The sequence below is a fragment of the Gymnogyps californianus genome, chromosome 2, assembly GCF_018139145.2.
Source record: "Gymnogyps californianus isolate 813 chromosome 2, ASM1813914v2, whole genome shotgun sequence".
Taxonomy (NCBI): Eukaryota; Metazoa; Chordata; class Aves; order Accipitriformes; family Cathartidae; genus Gymnogyps; species Gymnogyps californianus.
Window position 1 is genome coordinate 153,150,447 of NC_059472.1, and position 25,464 is coordinate 153,175,910.

The 25,464-nt window shown below is 40.5% G+C and overlaps 1 protein-coding gene across 7 annotated transcripts in view; it reads left to right on the forward strand.

Annotated features, from left to right (window-relative positions):
* Window positions 1-1,261: 1,261 nt before the first annotated feature.
* The window catches only part of CREM (cAMP responsive element modulator), a 36,358-nt gene continuing 12,155 nt past the window's right edge, over window positions 1,262-25,464 (forward strand). For 3 of the 7 annotated variants that reach the window (XM_050890701.1, XM_050890700.1, XM_050890699.1), the window contains exons 1-7: window positions 1,262-1,324; window positions 5,262-5,364; window positions 6,418-6,532; window positions 7,193-7,316; window positions 15,032-15,178; window positions 19,111-19,202; window positions 19,345-19,490. In XM_050890701.1, coding sequence (XP_050746658.1) covers window positions 6,492-6,532; window positions 7,193-7,316; window positions 15,032-15,178; window positions 19,111-19,202; window positions 19,345-19,490 — 550 coding nt within the window. In that variant the 5' untranslated portion in view covers window positions 1,262-1,324; window positions 5,262-5,364; window positions 6,418-6,491. The remainder of the gene's footprint in view (window positions 1,325-5,261; window positions 5,365-6,417; window positions 6,533-7,192; window positions 7,317-15,031; window positions 15,179-19,110; window positions 19,203-19,344; window positions 19,491-25,464) is intronic. The other 4 variants (XM_050890705.1, XM_050890704.1, XM_050890702.1 and 1 more) reach the window with 3 other exon arrangements.

Below are 25,464 nucleotides of genomic sequence, written 5' to 3' on the forward strand. Positions count from 1 at the left end.
TGAGTCATGTGAAATTAACTTAGGTTTTTCATTCTTATTTAGCACACTATTGAATAGTTTCTCACAGAAAAAAAAAATATGTAAAAATGGGTAAGTAAGTACATTACGTTAACTTTATAGTTAACTTATAGAATATAAGTGGAGTGATGTATAGACATGTGATTTGAAATGTACTGTAGTATAATCCCTTCTGACACTACTTTGTAAAACACTGAACAGCAGTAAGACATATGATGTTAAAACACCACTAGTAACAGAGTTTAGGGCCCAAGCATTTATGGCATTTTAGTGTTATTAAAACTGAGAATATGGCCCTTATACTTCCTGAAACAAGAAACGCTCAAACATACAGTACAAACCAAACATGACTCATGACATTTGAACGTATCCTGTGGCAGCGAGCAGGGGAACAGGCATGTAGCTCCCTGTCGCTATCTCTTGGCAATTTCTGATTTATTTAGCCGACTAAATACAAAATACGATGTCATACTTCAAAAGGAAAAATGAGCAATATTAGGAATAACTGATGTAAGGGATGTGCTTTCAGTAAATAGAAGAATTTAAAACCAAGCTGTGGGCCCTAGCTCCGCGGGCTGGCTGTCCCACCGGCCGGCTGCCTGCCAGTCCCTCAGCAAGTTTCCTTGTACCTCACTACTCCGGCACCACCAAGGGGACAACCAGCGGTTTGTGCGGCGCCCCGCTCCCTGGGGACGGCTCGGGGAAAGCGCCAGCCTCGCCTCGGCTGGGCTCTGCGCGGAGGCCGCTCCGCCGAGGGCCGGCACGGCCCAGCCAACCGCGCTTATCGGCGGAGCCCGGCCGGCCGCGCCCCTGCTATCACACACCTCGAGTGCAAACCCCGGCCGGGGACCGGGGCCGCACCCCCGGCCGCAGCTGAGGGCGCCCCGGCCCGAGCCGAAGCGGCCCGGCGCCCCCAGCTGTCACCGGGCTCCGCACCACCTGCATGAGATGCCCGCCGGGCCGCCACCCTCCCCCCCCCCCCGGCACAGGTGAGGCCCGCCCCTCCCCCACACCAGCAGGCTCGTCCCGCCCCCCAGCCAATGCGAGGTGCTGCCGGCAGCCCCGCAGCGGCGGTTGGCCAGCGCGCCAGCCGTTGGGCGCCCCGTAGCCAATCGACGGCGTCGTCTGAGCCGCGGCTCCTCCTCCTTCCGCGGCCGCTGGGGTCGGGAGTCGCCGCAGACGCCATTTCCTCAGCGCCCCCGCGGCGGCGCGGCTGCATCAGCGCTGACGTGAGGCCGACGTGCGGCTCCGCCCGGCCCAATCCCCCCCACCCCCTGTGACGGGGGCAGCACGTACAGGGCGGCGGGTGAGTGCGGGAGGGGGCGGGGACACGTGTGCGCGCAGCCCGACCCCCTGCGGGCCGGGAGCGGGGGAGCGCGGAGGGCAGCGGCCGGCCCTGGCAGCGCGGAGGGGAGGGGAGCGGAGGGAACGGCAGGGCAGGGCAGGGCAGGGCAGGGCAGGGGGCGCTGTGCCGCTCGGCTCGGCCCCTGCCGCCGGGAGCGCGCAGGAGGGGGCGGAGGCGCGTCCCCGCCGGCGGCCGGGAGCGCGCCGCGCTCAGGGAGGGCCGCGCAGGGCCCGCCTGCCTCGCTCGCCCGGCACGGCTGTGTCGGGCGGCCCCGAGGCGTTTCCGCAGCCCGGGACAGGGGGCGTGCGGAGCACCCTGCTCCGTTACAGCCCCGCAGCTGAGGTGCCCGCCGGGCCCTGGTGGGCTGCGGCTCGGGCCCTTCCTCCGGAGCGAGGCTTGGGAAGGAGGCTGGCTCGACTCGCCCGTCGGCGGTCCGGCGAGGGAGGGGACGGGACAGGGTGCCTTCCCGCGGCAGGCAGAGGGCCCCGGCAGGGCAGGTCCCTGGGGCCTCCGGGGTGCTGCCCCGGCTGCCGGCGGGGTGCCCTGGCGGAGGAGAGAGCGCTGGCCGGGGTGGGGGGGGGGCGGCTGGCCGTGGTGCCTGGTGGCTTTTTCCCCTTACTCCGGTAGGCCTGATTACATCCTTGCCCATAGGGTTTTCCGAGCTGGGACAGGAGAACAGGTGGGAGAGGATCACAGTGGGCTTCGTGAGTCCTAGGTCTTGCTTAAAGTTTGAGGGTTTTGTCCGCATCCACCACTGCTATGTCAGCATCTTACGTGCTGCTGAGTAGAGCTGCACGTTAAATGATTCCACAGATACTGATGCTTAAATGATCCTCTTACCTATTCAGGGACTGGTTGACTCTTCTTCTAAATGGGGACCGTGTGTCCTCTTCGCAGCAGACTCAGTGCTGTCTTGTCCGGATTATTGAGGTGGCAGATGCAGAGTGATGGGTAGCATGCTTGTGCCTACAGTAATGGCAGTTTTTAAATTTTTTTTTAGTTTTTTTTTAAGATATTCTAGGAAGAAAAGGATGGGGAAGAAAACGAGGAAACACATTAGAGTTTAGGAGACACGAGAAACTTAGTATTCTGCTGGTGCTGAAAACTTCACCGAAAGATTACACTTTCAGAATCTGGTCTGTTGCACTGTCGCTCATTTTACCTGGCTGAATGCTGTGACCACCTTGCCAGCTGGTGTGCTTCACAAAGCAGTGTAGTAAAACAAATTATAGACTTGAGTCTTGAAAACACAATGCTCTTCTGAAACTAGTGTGTTCTGAGAGTTTCCACACTCACTGTGGGGTCATCAATAAATGCGAAATAGGTGTTTGTCAATTCATGTCCCTGCTTTCTAGTAACTTCCCTGTGAATAAAACCTTCAAAGAGATTTGGAGCAAGGGCTGAAACATATTTCTTAGCCCCTTACAATTTCCTTTGTAGTAAGCCATCTTTGTAAACAGTCTGTGATGTATAAAGTATTGTTGAAATAAAGAAGTTGTCTTTAAGATGTCTCTGGGTATTTAATTAGAAAGTCACATGTTTCCAGTTATGCAAAATACTGTACAAATTTGCTTATGCAGTTTAATTTCACCAACAGACATTAAATATTTATATTAATATGCAGTGTTGTAATTGTAAACCAAACAGCAGTATTGGGTGGGAGTGAAAGGATTTTTTGTGCTCTTTATTACACAAGAACACATCTTGATAGGGATGCTATCCTTCACCTTTTACCTACAGACAAAAAATAAAAGGTTCACACCTTTAGCTATAAATGAATTCAAATTTTCTAGGTCACCTGGGCAACGTTTTCCTTTAGCTGATGCTGTCAGTATTGTCCCATCAGGGATGCTGCTACTATCAGCTGAAGAAGTTTTTGATGTGCACTGTATACATCTTAATCAGTGTTTACCTGCTGCTGACCTACTATACCTTGGTCTCGGTGACTGTAGTAAACACGTGCTAATATATATTGAAATGCTACTAGCCAGTTAACAGTTAAACCTCCTGCTAGATCCTGAAGATTTCTTTGCTATTTTGTAGGAAGAAGCAGGTATCTTTGCCTACAATATGGAAAGCCATTTTTTGCCCCCTTTTTATAGGAGGGGAGAGGTATAACTTCTTTATTAATTTGAAAATCCAGACTAATATTTAAAATTACTGTTCAGTGATAGTAAGCAACCAAGGTGGAAAATGTAAGAAATTAATTTATTAATACTGAATATAAGACTAAAGCTTGTATATAATTAATCATACAATGAAGAAAAACATTTTATGATTTTAAGCAGGAACTAAGACCATATACTTTATAACTGTTTGCTTGGCTTTCCTTTAAAATGGGAGGAAGGTAATGAAAACATTAAAGTGTTTTATTTAAAATCACTACTACTGATACACTTTTATAAAGGTTTTTAAGTGTTTGGCAAAAGATTTTTCTTTCTTCTTACTTTGAAACTTAAAAGCAATGAATATGTTAGAATTTGCTTGCAGTGTAGACTGAGTGTGATACATGTGGAAACTGTTTATGTTGGTAGTTTCTGGATTGGATTAATAACTGTTTCTTACCACAGTCCATATTACTGATGTTTTAGGAAAAAAACATAGTTATGATCTTGCTCTGTATTTTTCTGTATATGTATTAAAAACAGTTTGATGTATTCATGGTAAAATGATATATGAGATAATACAGGAAATACAAAAGCTGTACAACTCAGGTTATAGGGATCTAAGAGTTTATGAGAGTACACTAAAGGCAGTGATAACCTGGACTGGACTGTGTCATTCGGGAGTTTCTTAGCATGCATGGTCTTGAGCTGTGCACAAGCCCACATGAGGTGACATGGCCCTGTGCGGCTCTACCACTTCTAACCCTCTGGGCTCGAATGACTGCAACTGACCTTCACCTGCAAGTTTATTAATACCCTATGGTTATGTCTACCAAAGATTCATAATCTTGTAACATGTCTGAATTATGATACTAATGTGCTACATTTTGTCTTTAGTCATCTTTCTCATTGAAGTTTTATGCCAAGATCACTAGTGTATCTTTTAAAATTACTGATGCCCTTTGTTATTTTTGTTTTTGTTTTATAGGCTATAGTTAGGTCTTTATATTTGGACAGCATTTTTAGTCAAGTCTCTGTTTACAAACATACTAGAATTACCAGGTTGTCAAAAAGAAGTGGATTTTAGCTTATCTAGAAAGAGTATTTTGCTGTGTTCTAGGGTAACAGTTGCATTTTATGGCAGTCAAAAAAAACCTAATTAAAAGCAGTATACAAATTTTTAGATTTTACTCCACTTTGCTAAAGATTTAAAATAGGCAATCATTTGTGTTCAGAGTCAGAATATACACAATTATCGATGGAAAATTATTTAAATTCTTGTGTTTTTCATGTATGTTATGTCTTAATTATATTTGTCATTTCACTGGCATGTATAATACTTGCTGTTGTTTTTCTAATTTAGATATATAATCTAAAAATACAGTCCTTTCTGTGTACTGTATTTTGTAAAATACTAGGAATAACTTTTTGTTAGATTTTCTGCTGTGCTGATGCTGTTTTCATAGCTATTTGCTAAGTCAGTTACTGGAGCACAGCAGATGAAAAGACTTTGGGAGAAAAATCCTGATAATCAAAGTAGTAAAAATAAATTTTTTTTATAGTGTTCTGCAATCAGTGAGGAATTAAGCTAAAATTTAGAAACTGAACTCTATTTTTTACAACATGAAGAATGGCTCTTTCCAGGTAAAATTTCTATGGAATGCATTCAGTGGGAATAAAAGTACTTGGGTTTGTTTCTAGCAGTAGGTTGTCTGTGACAGATGACTTTGGATAAGAAAATACTTCAGGGCCTGTATAAAGTGAATTAATTCTGACTATATTCCCATCTTTAGGAAGAGATTGCAATGAATATGTTGCCAGTACCTATGCATTATTTAATCTTCCTTGGTGTGTGAGCTGTTCTGAAGCTTATGGAGGCATTCTTACATGAACCAGGTAGAGCTTTCATGTTTGAGACTCTATGGATGGTCCTAGTTTACTAAGGAGGAACGTTTTTTTTAATACTTTTTAATTATTATTGTTACATTGAATGCATGTATAAAACCAGAATGATTTAATAAGATAAACATCTTGTTATGGAAAATTACAGTGGAAAGCTTGGTGAAAACATTCTCCCCAGAGTTGCTCAACTTTGGTGAATTTCAGTAGATCTTTAATTGGATTGTATCTAGAGGAAAAGGTAATTAGTGGTAACTAAAAAGACAGGAATGTAGAAAGATTTTACATGTAAAATGTCTCCTTATGAATCTAATCTGAATTGATACTGGCATAGAGTATATAACTTCTGTTGGCAGAACTACTAATGTCAACCCATGAAATCTTGAATTGTGTACAGCTTGGCTACCACTAGCTGTAGTACTGTTAAGTCTGGTCAGTGGAATACCATTGGAGGAATACGAGCTAGAAATATGCTTCTCTTAATCGTTTAACTGGATTCCTTTTCATATTTTCATGCCTTTATTCTAGGCAAAAAGGGTGATTTTTAAAAAAATTATTTATTCTCCTCGAAGATTGTGGAATATTCTGTAAAATAGTACTGCAAAAGGAGTTGGGTTTACATTTAATTTGATTTAATGTAGTTAACATTTGACATGTGGGACTAAATTCAGGAGCCTTGGAGTCAGGCGCATAGCACACTTCCTTCCTGGTCTCTTCCATCTCTCAGTGTAAGACCTGAGAAGAAACCGCAGTAACTGTCAGCCAGTTGAAGTAGTTGAACTTTGCGTTCAGACAGGCTTGCCATCCCCAGGTTACAGTAACTGAACCTGAGGAAGCGAGATTTGCTGCCTCTTACTTAAATCCCACAGCTATATCAAGTCTTCCTTTTGCGGCCTCAATTCCTTGTGTAAGTAAGGTGTAGGTGGGAGCATGCCTGCAGGGCGTCCTGCCTGCCTCTACCAGACCCTATCCTGTCTCTGTTCTGTTTGTAAACTGACCTGTTGCCATGGCAATGTTTGTGACATCACCTGTTCAATGTTGCACCTTCAGTGCAGGGTTTGGTAGGAGAGAAAGGGAGCTGAAGAGAGAACCAAGCTCTTGTTTTAAAACACGCACCTTCCATTATGACTAAGTGTGCCAAGAAATATGGAAAAGCAACTGTCAGGTAATTGCTTTTTTATATAGCAGATATATTTGGAAGCTTTCTCTATGGAGTTTAAACTCATAGTTTAAATTGAGGGTCAGGGAGTTGCTTGGTCTTCTATGAAACTTACCCTACTTTAAAACCTGCAAAACGAGAAGAATCATTGTGGGTCTTGAGCCGTGAGTAGCTTACAGACAATTGAAGCGTAGATCCCAGCCGGGGATCAGTATTTCAGAAGATTTGAGAGGGCTGTAGCAGCACATGGCTGCTGGTCAGCTTGAGCCTTGTCCGGTGGGAGACATGAGGCACGAGGGACCTGCTGCGGGCAGTGCCGGTGGGTCACTCTGGAGTGCTGTGCTCCCAGCCCCGCTGTCAACACTGCATGGGACCCTGGGACTCTGTGCTTGTCCCTCCCCTGAGAACCATTTCCAGAACTGCCCCTCCTTGCAGCTTTCCAAAGTACTTGGTTTAGAGCCTCCTGGCTGTATGAATGAATATTTTAATATGGGGGAATGGGAAGAAAGGACTTCAGTTAATCTGATAGCTTTGAGAGAAATCTATTTATTATCTGTTAGTTGTCTGCTCCAAGTATAAAATAGTCTGGAATTGCTCTTTTCTCCCTAGGTGCCTGATATACCTCCCTGTACTGCATTATTTAGATGTGTATGTACTTACTTTTAGACAGATGACCATGGAAATGGTTGAATCGCAACAGGGTGACAATGCAGTGGATTCTGTGCCAGAGAGAGATGCTGGTCACCTTCAGAATCAGCCAGGCCGAAGTCAGATTTCCCCGGGATCTGAGGTAAGTTGAAATGTGGAAAGATGAGAAGAATCAATAAAGTGATGTTCAGAACTGCTATGATTTTTAAATTATCAATTTGTACAGAGTTCTCATGTTCTATAAGTCTTGTTATTAAATAGGAAGAGTATAGCAAAGATATACTGAAAACTACGCCTGCGGTATTTAACAGAGGGCTAGTATAACATCAGGTCTGTTAAAAGGTAACGCTTTTAGGAGACCAGGCTTTTCAGAGTGATCAGTAGGCACACTTTTTTTTTTCCCCACTTTTCCAAGATGATTGTGTTTGTTATGGAGATGGGAATAGGGTCTTAAAGAGTTGAGGTGGCTGCAAGATCAATCATAGCTAAAACGTGTATCTTGAGGATGTGTTGTATAACAAAAGTGAAAAATGAATAAAAATAACCATGATTCTTTCCTAGTGCCAGTTTTTGTACAGAACATGTTTCGTCTTCTTGCAAGTACATTTTTTAATGTATGCTTGTTTTGTTTCATCCTTGTGCATCCAATGACAGTGTATGGAGTTCTAAAAATATACTTTACATGTTCTGTATGGTAGTCATACCTGGATTCTTCTTGGTAATTAATGGATAAAAGATGGCATAGTAATAATTCTCAAACATTAAAAATATGTACTGAAACGTTCAGCGCTTGAGAGAAACAGTGTTCTTGCCAGTACTAAGATTTATAGCTTCAGGAAGATATATAGACCCCTTAGAAGGATCTTCAAAAACCCTTTGTGAAATAAAGGAGCTGATTTTAAAAAACATCTTACAGAATTTCTTCATCATCAGAAATTGGAAGTTACTTTGTAAGACTTGATACAATGTATTTGGTATGTTAGATACTTGATTTATATTATAGGTATATTTTCAAGACTGAATGCAGCTGCTTTTTGTTGGGTCTTCAGACACAAAGTAGACTGCAAAATATGAACGGTCAGTTGTTGGTTTTGTTACCTATGGCATTTGTTGTGGTTTTGATACCTGCAGCATTGGGAATACTGTTTAGGGGGGTTTTTTCATTTAAGAATGGATCATGAAGCCAAGAATTTTACTTGGTTTGCTCTGTTGATGTCATCCCCTCGTTTTTTTTTGCTGTGATAGTTCATTTCAAATTTTGTGTTTTAACTTCATAGGATGATTTACGTGTAAAATTTATTGGCTTGTGCAACAGTCTCTGAAGAAAATACCTGTGAATTCTGTCACTTGGGATTTTTAATGTTGATCTAGAGACAAAGCTGTCACTAATGCTGTAGGAGGGCTTCTGCCGGGTCCCCAGGGAAAACACTTTTTATGTTGATCTGCATTTAATGCTTGAGTATTGTGTGTGAAGGTTCAGCCATACTGGGGATGGGCCTCAGGTCTTTCAGTTAAAACTAATAATTCTGAAGTACTGATGGATCCTGATCATTTAGCACTAAAATGAAACACATGCACTTCAGTTTGAAGGCTCAGGATAACAGTCTAGAGTTTACATCTGGGAGTCCCTCTTTTTGGTCAGCCTAGAGAGCTGGCCTGGACCTGTCAGAGCTGCTCGGCGTTCATAGCTGGAGTCAATGTCCCTCTCCTGGGCCGTCCAGAAAGGTGAGGTTGATGCAATTGTGCCACTCTGCGAAAAACAGCGAAGCTGAGAGGCCTCCAGCAGACAGGCCTGTCGCCTCAGCCACCTGGCAGTGCCACGGGCCTGGCTGGCTGCTCCCCGGGGCCTGCAGGCCGTGCCACCACCCTCCCTGCCTGGGGCAGCTGGGAGTCCGTGCCCACCCCCTCGGCGCCTTGAGGCTGAACTGCCACAGCATTTCTTTTGGTGAAACGGGCCCTGACGGAAGGCTTATTGCTGAAGGGCCTTGTTGTGACATTTCTTTGGCCTAAGATGAGGAGGACTTTCTTAGCTTATGTTCCTACATGGCAGGCTCAGAAGGTGAGACGCTTTGTCATGGTGAGGGTTAGAGGCGGACACTGAGAGGTTAACCCCTGCGGGAGGCAAGGACCTCATGTGGGACATCTCCTGTCTGCTTTTGCTGGTACGGGATGGGGAAACTCGAGGTGTTTCTGAGGAATTTGTGGCTCTGCTGCTGGTCCAGTGTCTCTGTATTTTGACTGTTAGAGAAGGGCACAGATAGTTCCTTCTCCCTCTTTGGCCTCTGGAGGAGTGCAGTTAAGAGAAGACAGCCACTTAAAGTGACTGAAACGTACCTTGTGCCAACTTCCAATCATGTCTCCTACTAATTTTCTTGCAAATATGCAGAAATATGAGAAAAGAATGACTTGATTGTTACCGAGAGGTAGAATGCCTGGTCACTGAAACTGAGGGCTCCTTTTCAGACATCTCTGTGGGTTTTTTGTTTGTTTTTTTCAGCCAAATATTTGTTTAACCTTGGTTTTGTTCAGTCAGAAGTAAAGCATTTTAATGCGCTATCTTTTAATACTCAATTTGTAGTTTTCTGTGTATTATCAAAGAATCGCAGAATGGTTGAGGTTGGCAGGGACCTCTTGAGATCATCTAGTCCAACCCCCCTGCGCAAGCAGGGTCAGCCAGAGCACGTTGCCCAGGACCGTGTCCAGTTGGGTTGTGAATATCTCCAAGGATGGAGTCTCTACAACCTTTCTGGGCACCTGTGCCAGTATTTGACTGCCCTCACGGTAAAAAAGGTGGGTTTTTTTATGTTCAGATGGAATTTTGTGTTTTTTTGTTTAATTATGACTTTGGCCAGTGAAAGACTAGAAAAATGCTGAGGGATACAACTGCATAGAAGGTGGAGTTTTTGTGGGTTTTTTTGTGGGTTTGTTTTTCCTTCGTCTGGAGTTCAGGCTTTTTGAAGAAATACTTGCCATTTAGTTTTAAAAAGGTGGACAAAGGTATTCAATAAGATGATAATCTCTAGAGGGCAGACATTGTTTTGTGCTGAAGCATTCTTAATGTCTCCCCTGTTGGGAGGGAGGGGAGACATTAAGAATGTCTGGGCTCAAGCACTATGGTGTGATGGGATAACCTCCAGTGCTGAGGAGGACCTATTATACATTATTAGTAGAGAAAAGATAGCATCTTTTTTTTTTCTTTCCTAGCTTGTGTAATAGATATTGCTATATACTCCTGCAATTTTTTGGTGATGAAAGTAAAATTACTTTTTCTGCTAAAGCAAAAATTAGTAAATTAGAAACTATCAAAAATGAGATGCATCTTTCATCCATTGAGGCAAAATTGACAATTTCTGTCTTTAAAGGGTTATTTTTAAAATAAAATTAATTAATGTAGAATAAGATCGCATTTATAGTTAAATTTCTTGCATCCCTCACTTTCAGCCAGTTAATGAATTGTCATGGTATTGTTTTGGTGATCCAGCCACCAAAAGAATTAGGTAAGAAAATACTAATTTGTAAAAATTTTGGTGGTTGTCTTTAGAAGCTGTTGGAAGTGTACAGGACAGCTGTACAGAAGCTTGATGCTTTTTCTTCAGGGAAGAACAAAGGTGCAAGGTGGAAAATTTCTCAACCTGTTTTGAGATGGGCTCCATGGGTCTCACATGCACAGATCTTATATTAATACATATAGGACTGTTCTTAAAAGAAAGTTAATTTGGATTGAAATATTCTGATAATGTTGCCAATTGTCAAACTTGTATCTTGGAACAGTTACATCTGCATTGGTATTCAAAGAGAAATTAGATGTTCCTTTTGCAGGATTTCTAGGGGCCATATTGCATTCTGTGTTGCCCTGTGCTCACTACACTAAATATAGCTATAAAAATGTAAGAGGAATGTACTTAGACCTTTTTCACATTTGACAAAATACTTTCAATTGTGGTTTTTTTTCTTTAATCCTACATCCTTGATGGGTTCTTCTTTGAACCACTTTTTGTAAATTTTGCGGTGTTCTGTCTATCAGTAGAGCTGTCTGGTGTCTTGGTCTGAGATACCATCTGTTGACCTCTTGGTGCTGGCCCTGAACTAGACATGGGTCAGGATTTACAGTGCGAGAACTGCTGTCAGAGAGAGCAGAGGGAGTTTTCTGGAACCTGGAGTGCATAGCCATTGCAAGCTGGGACTGCTCAGGTTTAGCACTTAAGGGGTGTTCTCCTTGTGGGCTCTTGGCATCAAACTTTGTGCTAAATCTTGCTCCCAACAGATTAAGCCCTGTAGAAGTTGGCCAGGCTGTTGTAAATATGGCTCTAAAATCAGCCTGCCAAATGCAAGTCCAGGACATTTAGCAAAGTTGGTGTTACAGCATTATAAACCTGCAGCCTTGTCACCATTTTGTGCTTCCTTAAGGGTATGCCATCACCAAATGGCTGAAACCAGCCTAACCTTGTCTTCCTTAAAACTATGTGCTGCTTTTTTGGCATTAGCTTTGGAATTGACCAAAAATTCCCTGTCTTCAGCTTTTCTTTATAGAGGCTGCTTGGTGCCTGAGTGTGGCGAGTCCTGTGCTCTTTTATTAGGTAAATCCAGGATGGGTTTGCCTTGTTTTTTCCTTTTCCAGAAGTACTTTTCACTTTACTTCTGGAGTCCTCGTAGCGTTTAGATTCTACAGCAGGGACAGAAATCAGATGGAGCTGCACACCACGTACTTCAGATCAGCAATGTTTGAGGTATGAGGAGTTGAATGTGAATGTAACCTCTGTAGTACTCTGTAGGGAAAAGTTATCTGACCTTCGGTGACAAGAATGCGTACGTCAAACAGTATAACTGTTCAGATGGACAATGCATCTTGAAGTCAGATAACTGGTGAGTAACCTCTTTCTCTGACAGAATGCATACCTTAGTATGAAGATAGTTCATGATCTTTTTTGCTGGCTACTTTTCTCTCCCCTCTTGGAAAAGGGAGCACTTACATTTCCAAACATATGAAGTATGGGACCATACCACTGTGACAGAATGAATGGTTGATATTTGTTGAAGCTATTAGACTTGACTGTTGCATACCTAAGAGGATAGAACCCAAAAGGACATTACAACATCTGAAGTCTCTTTGCCATTGCCAGGGACATAACCCTTACACTGTTTAACCAGGTGCTTAATGTGTTAAGCTTCCCTTCACCCTCTATGTTCCTGAGTTGCTTCTGTGGATTGTTTTCAGTCATTGTGCCAGACAGGCCTTGAAGTAAGGATGTTAAAGGTAGCATTGCTCATCACTGATGTCAGAAAGTCATTTTTTTGCCAAGTCTGTTTCAGTCAGCATTTATGCATGGTAGCATCAAAAGGTTCTAGTATTTCAGTTAGCATGGGAATATTCAACTTGAAAACAATGCAAAGGGAAATGTGAATTGAAATTGTTTTAATAATTTCTATTATTTATAAAATAGATGCAGAATATGAAGTTGGAAAGATTTTTTTCAGTCTTAGTTATAGAAAACAAACCTAATACAAAAGAATCACAGACATTTTAAAGTTCATAGGTTACAAATTGTGTAACCTTCGGATATTTGTGGAAACTTGGCAAACAGTGATCAAATGAAATTGAGCTGTTTAAAATAGATATAAATGAACAAACAAATGACTTTTGGTTTGATCCAGTTTTAAAATACTACTGTCTCCTCTTCCCTCAACCCTACCCCCCCATTTAATCTCTTATCTGAATTAATGGGGACAAAACAATTTCTGTTGTGATATTGTAAACTTTAGTCTAAAAGAGTGTTAGCTGAGTGAGGTTTTCTCTTTTTCTTGTGTGGTTATACTGAATAAGGAGCTTTTAAATGAATGCAGTGTTTCTTAGTCTTGAGTACCAGATTACTTCCTGATTGTATATGCCTGACCCATCGTGTACTAAAAACAAACTCATAAACTGTTCCCCTTGTACTGTTTTGTGTGTGTTGTACTCAGAAAGTTCTTTCTGATACCCAGAGTATTGTATCGGATTGCAGCTCTCACAAAGATAGCAGTAAATCGAAAGGTTTGGTGAAATTGCCTTTGTAATGTTTTGAAAAGTTAGCATGCTTTCTAAACATTTAGACTGCTCCAAGCTATTTCCTTGAAACTTGGGTTTAGGATGATGTCAGCTTTGACACAAAATAGATCAAAGTCTTCAGATCTTTGAATCTTTCTAGATCTCAATCTCAAATATCTATTTCTGATAATAATATTAATGTTTGTTTTATGGACTGGGAAGGAGGTTTGTATGTCCTATTTACATATTGCCATTTAATGCCATTTAAGGAATGATTGTTTCAATTTCAGGGTTAGAAATGCCCTCAATTGTTCTATTTCCTGAAAAGCGGTTCAGTTTCCTATAACAACTGAACAATTACATAGTGAATGTTGACAAGATCCTGTCTCTGTTTCCTAGAAATATTGTTTCTTCAAGATAATTTAAGCCAACATCTGGTCTTTTTGGCAGATAGTAGTTAAAATTTTTCTCTTGCCTCAAGAAAGGAATGTTTCCCAGAGAAGCGATGGCTTATGGATCAGGAATGAAAGCTTCTTTAATATTTGGAGTTCAAAAAAAACCTTCAGTGTGAATACAGAAAAATACAAAACTTTCTTTAACTTTTTTTTTTAACATTCAGCATTCATCATGTTTTTCTTCTCACTGTCATCTCTCTTTACCTTTACTGCTCATATCAGATACCTTTTGGGGCTGAGAACCAAGCTAGGAAGGGAATAATACCAGAATTTTAGATATGAGTCTGGGTTTATTCTTGTACATGCAGAATATAGAAATAAGGTTTTTCAATGCAGTTTACTTTGGTAAACTTCTTTTTATCGTATGATTTATGTTTGTCATTCTCTTCCTTTTCTGAGTTTGGAGATGTTTCATCACACAGAACTTGAGATCAATCAGTGTTTTCCCTTTGCTTCAGTATTTGTTTCTGTTAATAGACTTAACAGTTATACCATAAATATTGAACTGTTTCTTAGCCCGTAGGTGTTTAACTGTTTCTTAACCCATTCATCCTCAGTACTGATGGGTGAGAGCCAAGGGCTGGGGAAAGCTGTGTGCTCTAAAATGTCATCAGAAAAAGGGATCAGATTATTCCTAAACAGAACACTTTCTTCAGCTGTGCTAGGCTTAAAGAAGATACAGCTGTTGTTTATTTTTGTTGTTGTATGGAAGCACTGATACACTCCAACTCTGATTTTCCTGATATATAAATATCTATATTAAAAGAGGATTTATTAAACTAAAACAATTTACAAATCCATGTATCGCGTTATTTAACAATTTTTTTTGCTATCTGAAAAGTTCTTGCATCTCTTGAGACGGCTATCTGAAAAGTGTAAGTTCAAACTAAATTTCTTGCCTAACAAACAAAGCAAAACCAGAGCAGTTCTGGATTTTTTTTTTTTTAATTTATTTATTTTTTCCGGCTAAGAACATTCTACCCTGTATGTTGTTGCAGCAACATACCACTTCAGTGAATAGTGATATTTTTTGTTACATTTCTTGAGGTTCTTCCTAACCTTCATGCTAGCAACAGCAGATTTAGTGTGCAATAGCTTAGGGTTGTTTTTAATTGAAAAGAAAACATGAAGTCTCTGGAGAGGAAAAAAAGAAAGATTTGCAATTTGATAGGGGACAGTTTTAAGCTTTCCATACCATTTGGAAAGATACACACCAAACTTTTACTAGTAAAATTAATTTATTTCTGTGTGTGATAATTACACACATCTAAGCTATTTTAGATATGGAATCAAAACCAGTTTCTTTTAGTATCGCTTCTGAAAGCATTTGCTGACATCTTAAGGCATGTTACTTAAACATGATGATTGTAATTTTTGCAGGTTTCTGTAGCTGCATCAAGTGCTGGAAGAGGATCTCCAGCTGTAACTCTAGTGCAGTTGCCTTCTGGTCAAACTGTTCATGTCCAGGGTGTTATTCAAGCCACACAGCCCTCAGTCATTCAGTCACCACACATGCAAGCTGTTCAGGTTAGCTCTTTTACTGTTACATTTTCATGAATATTTGGTGCCTTGTAACTCTTCCCCCCAACCCCATCTTCAGTTTCTCTTCATTCCTACCAGTGCTGCAAGATTTACTTATATGGTGCAGGAAACGGGGAGCGGGAGAAAGGTGGCAAACTGCCACCCAGTAGCAGCTCTACAAGCATTGTGTAGCGATTCCTTAATGCTTCCTGTTTATCTTTTAAGAAATTGTGTCTTGGAACCCTGAACTTAAGCAACAGCAAATTTGTGTAATAACGTGGCCTTACTTTAGTGTATCTTGCAGTTTTTCTGTTTTGTTAAATTCTATGAACATCATGTGTCTAATGAGACTACGAACTCATAAATTTGCAATTATCTCATACTGTATTTTTGGAGAGCATCTGGATGTAATGGAAGTAAACATTGTAGTCAAATGATTCCTTATTGTTTTTTAGCAGGCCCTGTTAGAGTATCTGGTATTGCTTTTTGTGGTTGTGGATATGTAAAGACCAAAAATAAATGCAGCCTCAAAATAAACATTTATTTTGCAAATCTTCACATGTTTAAAGTTGCTGATGTTAGAAAACAGGGACCAGTGCAAAATGCTTAAGAGTTTTCAGAGCTTTTAAATAGTGAAAGACTAGAGAGAATGAACTTGCAGTGTTTTGAAAATGACTTGGCCTCCTATTGGTGTTTTTCTTGTAGCTAGGAATGCTTTTGCTCTAGTTTTCTTAAAATCTGATTGTGAAATGTTGACTGAATTGCTTTTTACAAATAGAATTGATATCTCTGGTAAGAAAGGCTATATACCTGGTACGTGTGAACTGTTTTACCTGCAGTCATTGCAACACGTTAAGGAAAAGACATTCATTGTCAGTCTTCTTGAGAAGCCACCTTTAATGTTTGAGACTTCTTAGTAGCTTTCAGGTATAATAAATAAAAAGGCATATGTAAGTCTGATTTATCTTAGAGATTAGGAAAAAGAATAAAACCTTGGCCAGATATTGAATATTTTATTTGTAAGCAGTAGGTGTAGATGATGGGACGTGGTAGGGTTTTGAAGTTCTAGATCACTATTGAAACAGGTGCAGTATATGTTGAGAGACTTGGGTTTTGTCAAACTTGAAGTCAAATCAGAGTATTTAAAATAAATACTTTTTTAATGGAATTCTTTCTAACTGTAATTTAGCAGAATGAACTTTATCAGATAAGCATATCACAGTCATTCCCAATTTCTGTCACTGCTTTTCTTCAAGTCAATATAGTCAGGACATACATGCAAAAATAGAGGACTTGCTCCAAAGCTCAGAAGGAGGAATTTCTCTGGAATCTCTTGTCAGCTGCTGCTGTGTCGTCTTAGAGGAGTGGAAGTGGATTATTTGTTGTATTGAGTGAACTCTGGCTGTCTTCCCTTTCCCAAAGGAGTAGAGACAGGAAAGCTGTGTCCTGATTAATACTGACTAGTTAGTTCCAGGGTTTTGCTTTGGTTTCATTTGAGCATGCTAACGGCAAATAAGGTGACTCTACAAGAAGGGCTTGAAGATGCTGTAAAAGACTCCATTACAGAGGTTGTTCAGCCCTTCTGTGATCCTCTTAAGTACTTTATCCTGCCACCTGGTATTTCCTCCAGATCATTTGGCTTTAACTTGATATCCTATCTCTGCCAGACAGTGGGGAACTTGGGAAATGATATCAGTTTACTTTAATTAAAAAAAAAAAAAAAGTATGCTGAAGGTTGATGTTAAAGCTTGCATGACCTCTCCCTCAAACACCTGCAGCTTTAAACCGGAAGGTGTTCAAAATTTTTTCTTGTAATGCTGTTGCTTTTCGGATGAAAAAAATGCTTATCTGTATCATGTTCCTTACTGTTTTGTTAATGTTGTTTTACTTGTAGGAAGGTTTGAATTTCAAATTGTTATTTGACTTTTCTACTTGCTCCCCCCTGTAATGTATCAGGTATTGGCAGACTAACATGAGCTTGAAGTTAAATTTGTTCGAACGTAGAGCGGTGTGGTAAAGTTGAAGTCTGAATGATGTCCAGGAAAAAATGACAATGGTTTCCGTTGGTTAGCATTGTGAACATTGTTGTTTGCTATTAGAACAAGCTGAAACATTAAATTTATCTCTTTGTCTTGATGAAAATCAGAGCTTTTGAAATTTCTTGCAGAAAATTTCCTCTTCCACGTTAAAATGCTTAAATCATCTTGTGATTTCCTTACCTTCTTCCCAAAGTACAACTGTTCCTGACTTCTTCGGCCATCTTCACAAACTAGGAGTGGCTATTGGTAACCCTTAGTGGAATGGGAAGGTTTAAAGGCACTAAGGTCTTGTTTTCCTGCTGTTTGTCCTGGGACAAATAGATTCCCCCCCCCCCGCCGCCCTACAGAATGAGAGTTCTGTTTTGAGATAGGGTGCCCAGGCTCTTGGCTGTGTAGTACTGTCTTAGTTTTGAAGGTTTATGCCAGAAGCTCAAAGGTCGATCCACAAGCAGATTGCTGTAGAGCACTGGAGAGAAATGCCTTTCAGAAGATCTCTTTGCTGGTCAGCATTGGTCCATTCTGCAAAAGGATGAATGCGAACTTCCTGAAGCTCTTGTATCTCTGCCAGTCAGCTCTGAAGTCTGGTTTGGAGCTATATGTCTGTAGACATGCGGAAGTACCTCTCATTACTTCTGTGTGGTCTTGTTTTTGAGTTAGGCAGGCACAGAGTTTTAATGATGTTTCCTATGTATTACCCAGCAAAATGAGGCTACATTAGATATTTTTACACAGAACTGGAATGTAATAAAATAAACAAGTGAAGAGACAATTTCATTCTGCAATAACCTGTAGTTCTTTCAAGGTGTAGTTTTATAGGTTTGAGTTGGGGTGACCCAGGCCCATAAATTTCCAGAACCTTCCAGCAGTCATTTTCTGTTGGGGTCATGCAGGTTTTGTTTCTAACAGTGGGCACTTGGGCCTGGCAGCTGCATTTGTTCTAGAGCTCTTCGTTGTCTTCCCCGAGCTGCAGGGAAGCCTCCACTGTACCCAGGTCGAACACTTGAGCCTTCTAGTCACTCAACTCATGTTTGTTCAGTATTAGCTTAACACAGCGCTTAGTCTGAAACTGCAGTCTGGTCTGTCTTTATATGAAAAGGTAATTTTCCACGCTAATTTTACTGCACTGTTTCAGTTTGGAAATCTTACACACCAATAGTTCTGAGTAGTTAAATGAATCAAGAAAATAGCGTGTTTTCCTTGTTCAATAATCACTTTTAGTTCTGTGTAATAAGATAGTTGCTGGTAAAGAGTGTGATTCAGCTCCAGGCCTTAATATCGTCTTGGGTAATTTTAAAAGAAAAAGAACCTGTGAAAATACTACTAATAAAGGTCTGAGAAAATAAGACATTGTGGACTTGTCAGGGTTTTCTAAAACTCGCACAGTATTGCTAAGCAATGTATTTGTATTTATGAATATGTGTTGGTAAGTGTAATAAGTGTGTATATTTAAATAAACTTATTTTCTAAATAGCTTTGGTGTGGTCGTGAAGAGGCTTTTGTATTGTATACTGTTATTTAGGGTGCATTAGTGCAGTATTCTGTATTTTAAACGTTTAATTTCACTTTAAAAGCTAATTAAATTGTATAATATTTTTATATTTAAAGAAATCTTCTGTCTTCAGTGCTTTTTCTAGGTGTCATTCACAGAAAAGTAACCTGGATTATTTTGATTTTTTTCTTTTTCAAATGGAAGATGTCATCTGAGTGGCTACGTGTTGCTAACCTCATAATTTATGATTTGCTTTGGAAAAAGAAGTCCAAGGTCACATGATTAGTGATAAATAAGTGCACAAACTTCCTGTATGCAAATATGGAAGGAATTTTTAAAAATATTATTTTACTCTGTTGCTATCTTCCTTTTTTATGAAGTTACAAATTTCAGAAACTTTGCTATTACAGGTAGCATCGATTGCAGGTGAATCTGCTGAATCAGAAGGGATAATTGATTCTCAGAAACGTAGGGAAATACTTTCAAGAAGGCCTTCGTACCGGTAAGGACTGTTTATTTTGGTTTTGCCGGTTTTTAAAGGCAGCTTGTATATTACAGCAAAACTGTCTGATAAAAGCCAGTGACTTAGTTTTTGCATGGGTATGGAATTTCAAATATATAAAATTATTTACATTCTTTTTTAGAAAAATTTTGAATGAACTCTCATCAGATGCTCCTGCAGTACCGAAGATTGAAGAAGAAGAAAAGTCAGAAGATGAAGGAGTGCCTTCTGGAATTTCTGCAATGGCCATGCCTACCAGCCTGTATCATACTAACACAGGGCAATACAGTATGTTTGCAAAGATACTATGTGATGCTGCAGCACATATATAGAAACAACTTTGTTTCTAAGAGTTCCATAATGAAGTAGAGATGTTGGATTTTGGTGAAGAAGAATGAGAGCTACTGTATTTCTAAATAATTTCAACTTTTATATTTAATTTTTCCTAACATGGGCATTACAGGCTTTTAGTCTGTTTCTTGTAATGTTCGTTGGTTGCTAGATTTAGTCCTTCTAGAACTCCTATGCATTAAAAATGTGGAGGTGAGGCTCAGGTGAAATGAAAAATGTTGACACTTTTATGTGAATGTTCAGTGTTATAAATCATTGCAATTTCAAATTACTGTGGTTTGCTATGTATTAGTGCTATTCATTACATGAAATGACAATTAGTGAGTTAGACTTTAAAATTGTGAGGTTGGAGTATGAAATTATTTCTTAACTTTGAATTTTCTTTCTTAAAAGAACTATGTTTCTTCCTCTCCAATTGTCAAGTATGAACACTTTAACTGCAGAATTAACCTAAATCGTGGTCTCCAACATTTGATACTTCATCCAAATGCAAGTTAAAAGTTAGGGTCACAGTTCTGTTCTACAGATTTTTTTTTTTTTTTTTTTTTTTAATTCCTGCATTTATGTTTAAATTGTTGCGTAACTCACTCCCATAGCTTCTTTGGGCTTAATTGTATATCATCTAAGGGATAACTTGCTAATAACTCTTTTTTCAATTATGTATTGGATAAAGCTTCACTTCTACAGTTATTTTTGTTCATGTCTTTTCATGTGTAGACACACTGAAATGCAGGTATTTTTCCTTTGATATAATGACAGGAAAATTGCAGAAGAAATGTTGTGGGGTTTTTTCCTGAAACAAGAGAACAGAAGAAGTCTATTAAAACATTGCAGTGACATTTAAAAGAGGATAGAATGGCTCTCGAGTTGTATGCTAGTCACCCTTAGAATTCTTCAGTTATTTTTAATTTATGCAACTAAAATAATTATCAACTCTGAGAAAGCAGAATTTGCCTATAATATTATCTGCTCCTTCAGCATAGAAAGTAATTTTGTTTGGGCTCCCTAAGCTGCTTTTCTTACCCTTTCTGTAAGGTATAGACATAAGTAAATGTCTGCTTCATGATATCCAGCATCTGAAGTGCTCTTTTCTGTGGACTTGTGGTCATGCTAAATTACAGTTATCCGGTACAGAATCTGGCAGGTATTCTTGATGAAATTAAATTATTTTCTTCAATTTTTGAATTTTATTTTTGGTTTCACTTAGGTTTAGTTAAAAAATATTTGCAGTTTCAAGGCTTAAAAAGTGCTATAGTATCTGTACTATGTTCTAGTGAGCCTTCAAACCTTTAGGATTTCTAAGAAATTAGGAGTTTAGGTTTCTTAATCGTAGATTGCTCTAGGAAACCAGAGTTGTAATTTTACTAGCAATGTCTTGCAGGAGGTGATTCTTAATAGAGGATGTTTTAATTTGAACATAGCTATAAATCATAGTGACAGGGAAGTGTATAAAAGAAGAGTGAAATTCACAGGTTTTGCTTTCTTGTTCAATCAAACATTTACCTGAAAAATCAAGCAACAGAGAGCATCACCAACAATGTGCTTGAATTAACAGTCCACAAAAATTTAATTAAATCTCATTTATCTTAATTTAAACTTGGCTTTCGCATGAGCCAAGCATAGAAAATTTCTGTTTATGCTGCTTTTTCTTTGAATAAATTATAATCATAGCCTAAAACATATGCTGTATATTTAAGGTAATTTAACTTGTTAAATAGGTTCTCAGCCATAATGAGGCATTCCTTCAGGATGCAATGTCAGCCTTCATGGACTCTCCTGATTCTGGCTCAAAAACAGTTTTGAGAGCTTTGTCTTCCTGGAAATGGTTTTTCTTACCCAATTTATTAGTTCATTAATTTGATACACCACCCCCACCACCCCCCCAAGTTCAACTTTGTAAGTTAAAATATCACACATCTTTTGCTTCGGTGAAGTCTGTGTGTTCTCTCTCTAATTCTGGTTAGGAAAAATTAGTACCAAGTGGTAGCAAGGATGGTCATCTCCTTGTAGTAGAGGGGGTCTTAATTTGGAATTTACCAAAGAGAGCTTGACTGTTGACTTCTAGTCCTTACATGTGTAAGGCACAGATCTGCAGCATTTCTGAGCAGCCGTCCTGTTGGCTGCCTGTGATCCTCAGGAACTGCTGTTAGCTAAAACTGGGAACACTGTGGGAATGCAGCTTCTCCTGGGTTGATTTCAGTCTGGATATGATGCAGAAGGTCACTACGTGTATCTGTTTTATCTTTACGTCTCCTGTCAATAGCTCTTTACTTCTGCTTATCATTATTGTATCTGAGTACTCCTCTCTTCTTGGCCACTGGTTGCATGGGTTCTCTTGGGCAGGCGTCCAGCAGTTTATGCATTAAGCTTGTACAGTGTCCATAGCAATGAAGAACTGGTCCTGCAGCGTCACTACAGCCATCTGTACTGTGCCCTGGTTTAAAACAGGTATCATATGTTACTACAGTTGCTGATTCCTTATCTTCTCTACTGTTCTCTCTATTCCTGCATAGGAAAGGCAGTTTTGACTGTATGTTGGTGTCTGGACGTCTGGGTTGACTATTTTTGGAAGAACTTGATAAGTAACTTTTTCTGAAAAACAAATATATTTTTTTCTATTAGAAGCAGCGATAGCTGTTCTTTGCTTACTTTTTACCAGCCAAAACGGTATGTTGCCATGGTTTCCAAATATTTTTTTCCTCAGAGCTTCTTGGCTTTGGCTTATGGAAGGAGACAGGCTGACAGGCATGACCAGGTAGATAAAATGTCTTTCCCAGTTGCCTCCATCAACATATGTGTTATCTTTCTGTGAGGGGAATGGATAGTTTTGCGTAAGGTGGTGTCTTGTGTATCAGCCTTGTAGCCTGATCTGAGTACAAACCTGCTCTGTTGGCTGTAGTTCTGTTGTGTTGGTTATTGAATACTGAAAAAAAATTGGTTTGCCTCACATGTGGTGGTGGTCTAACCGTGCAAGAGTTGTTTGTTCAGTTGGAGTGTGTGAATCAACCGCCCCCTCCCCCCACTTGCCTGCTTGTGCATATCACGATGTTCTGTCTGAAACGATGCAGGGGAAATTAAAATTACTAGTTCTTTTGCCATCTGTTTGGGTTGCTTGCTGTCTTAGGACAGGTTTTTAACAATTGGAGAATTAAGAAATCTTTTGGGAAAGACCAACTTTAGTTGCTTTTGCCAGTTTTGGAAGGGAGGGAGAGACTCTGATTTTTCTGAATTAGAGCTGTTGGTCATACTCAGAGAATGGTATTAGTATCGTCTTCAGTCCTAGCTAGAAGAGATGCCACCAGTTAGATCCATCCACCTGCATGATGTACAACTCCAGGGACTGTCCAGCAAAGTCCTGTACTCTTCATAGAAGGCCCAATTTCCAGTAGAGCTCCAGCACAACAAAAGTCTGTGCAGTGGTTGAGATCAGGACAGTGAATGGGGTGGGGGCAGTGTGTTGTTCTGGTAGTATGGCAGGAATCAATCCTGTAAGGGAGACAGTTACTGGAGTTAATTCACTCTTGTTTAGAAAGTACTGGATTGTGATCTGAATGAATAATTGCAGGACAGCTGAGACATAATTGTTTACCCAGGCTCACTGTGGAGCCAAGAACTTTGTATGATTCTGTGCTGATGTTTTACTGTTCAGGAACCCAAACTGACTGTGTTTTATGTGGTATGGTGCTGTGATGGTGTAGACATACCATATTTGGTGCTAACTCTGTGAGAGGCAGAATTCGGCTGTGTATAACTTCTCTGGGAGGTAAAGGTGACAAATCCTGCTGGGAAGCTCATGTGCTGCTGGGAAGAAGAGAGGAGACAATGATTTATTTTTCTTGCTTCTGCTTCTTCTGCCCTGCCCCAAAATGGGGCACTTTCTGCTTTGGAGACCAGACCGAAACAACGTTTTGCCCTTTTTTTTTTTTTTTTTCCTTCCCCCCCCCTCCCTTAATGCCTTAGGGAGCCTGTGTGCAGCACCCAGCTAGTTTGTACATTACATGTTCCCCATTCTGACAGCAGGACTGGAGGTCCATGCTGAACTCTGTTCCAGTATTGCAAATAGGGCTCTGTGCTTCATTCAGCATGAGAGGAATTCTGCATTTTCCCCAAAAAGAAGCTAATTTAGCTGCTGGGATTTAGCAATTTTGGTAGATAACTCTACTACACTCTCAGAAAATTAGCTGAGCTTCTAGTAGATAGTTACTATTGTCTAATTTACTAATAACAGTTTACTAATCAACTGTTAGTATCTCAGTGCTCTTTGAACTGATGTTGCACTTTCAAGATAGGCTACTATTGTCAAGACAGAACATTGGAAATCAATCTCCAAAACTCACATGGATGTCTAACAAATCATGTATTCAGATAACCAGAGCTGAACCTTCAAGAATATCATAAAATATTGTGAATCTGACAGTGAAATCAGAGGATTTGGCAATCCTGAATCTGTACTTATATATGACTTTTGTACCATCTCAGACCACTTTAAATACAATGACAATGATTGTAGTTTAAATATCTTTTGGGGAAGAAAGAAATTTGTTACTTCTTGGGTATTGGGTTCTCATCTAAAAGTTCCAGGAGTATTTTAATTAATATAAGAGGCATGGATTTGACGAGTGGACCACTTGATGGATAAGGAATTGGCTGGATGGTCACACTCAAATAGTTGCGGTCAATGGCTCGATGTCCAGGTGGAGACCAGTGACGAGTGGTGTCCCTCAGGGGTCCGTATTGGGACTAGTGTTATTTAACATCTTTGTCAGGGACGTGGACAGTGGGATTGAGTGTACCCTCAGAAAGTTTGCAGATGACACCAAGCTGAGTGGTGTGGTTGATATTATAGAGAGAAGGGATGCCATCCAGGGGCACCTTGACAGGCTAGAGAGGTGGGCCTGTGCAAACCTCATGAAATTCAATGAGGCCAAGTGCAAGGTCCTACACATGGGTTGGAGCAATCCCAAACATGGATACAGGCTGGGCAATGAGTGGATTGAGAGCAGCCCTGCAGAGAAGGACTTAGGGGTACTGATGGATAAAAAAACTGAATATGACCTGGCAATGTGTGTTTGCAGCCCAGAAAGCCAGTTGCATCCCGGGCTGCATCAAGTGTGGCCAGCAGGTCAGGAGAGGTGATTCTGCCCCTCTGCTCCGCTCTCGTGAGACCCCACTGGGAGTGCTGTGTTCAGCTCTGGGGCCCCCAGCGTAAGAAAGACATGGACCTGTTGGAGCAAGTTCAGAGGAGGGCCATGAAGATGAGGGCTGGAGCACCTCCCCTTTGAGGACAGGCTGAGAGAGTTATGGTTGTTTAGCCTGGACAAGAGGAGGCTCTGGGGAGACCTTATAGCAGCCTTCTAGTACTTAAAGGGGGCCCACAGAAAAGATGGAGAGGGACTCTTTATCAGGGAGTGTAGTGATAGGACGAGGGTTAACGGTTTTAAACTGAAAGAAGGTAGATTTAGATTAGATATTAGGAAGAAATTCTTTACTGTGAGGGTGGTGAGGCACTGGAACAGGTTGCCCAGAGAAGCTGTGGATGCCCCCTCCCTGGAAGTGTTCAAGGCCAAATTGGATGGGGCTTTGAGCAACCTGATCTAGTGGAAGGTGTCCCTGCCCATGGCAGGAGGGTTGGAACTAGAGGATCTTTAAGGTCACTTCCAAACCATTCTATGATTCTACAATATTTCTGCTCCTAACAAAGACAATGCTAATTTCAAAAGGAATATACAATTAAGGACATCTCTAGGGAATTTGATTTTTGTCTAAATATTTAGTTACAGTGAGCAACACAAAACTGTTCTGTTTCTCTTTTTACATAAGTATTGGACTCTTTACAGCTGTGTACAGCTTGGAAAAACATTGTTGGGCTAGACTTTCTCTCACACTAAGGAAAGGATTGTGAGTGTCGGAA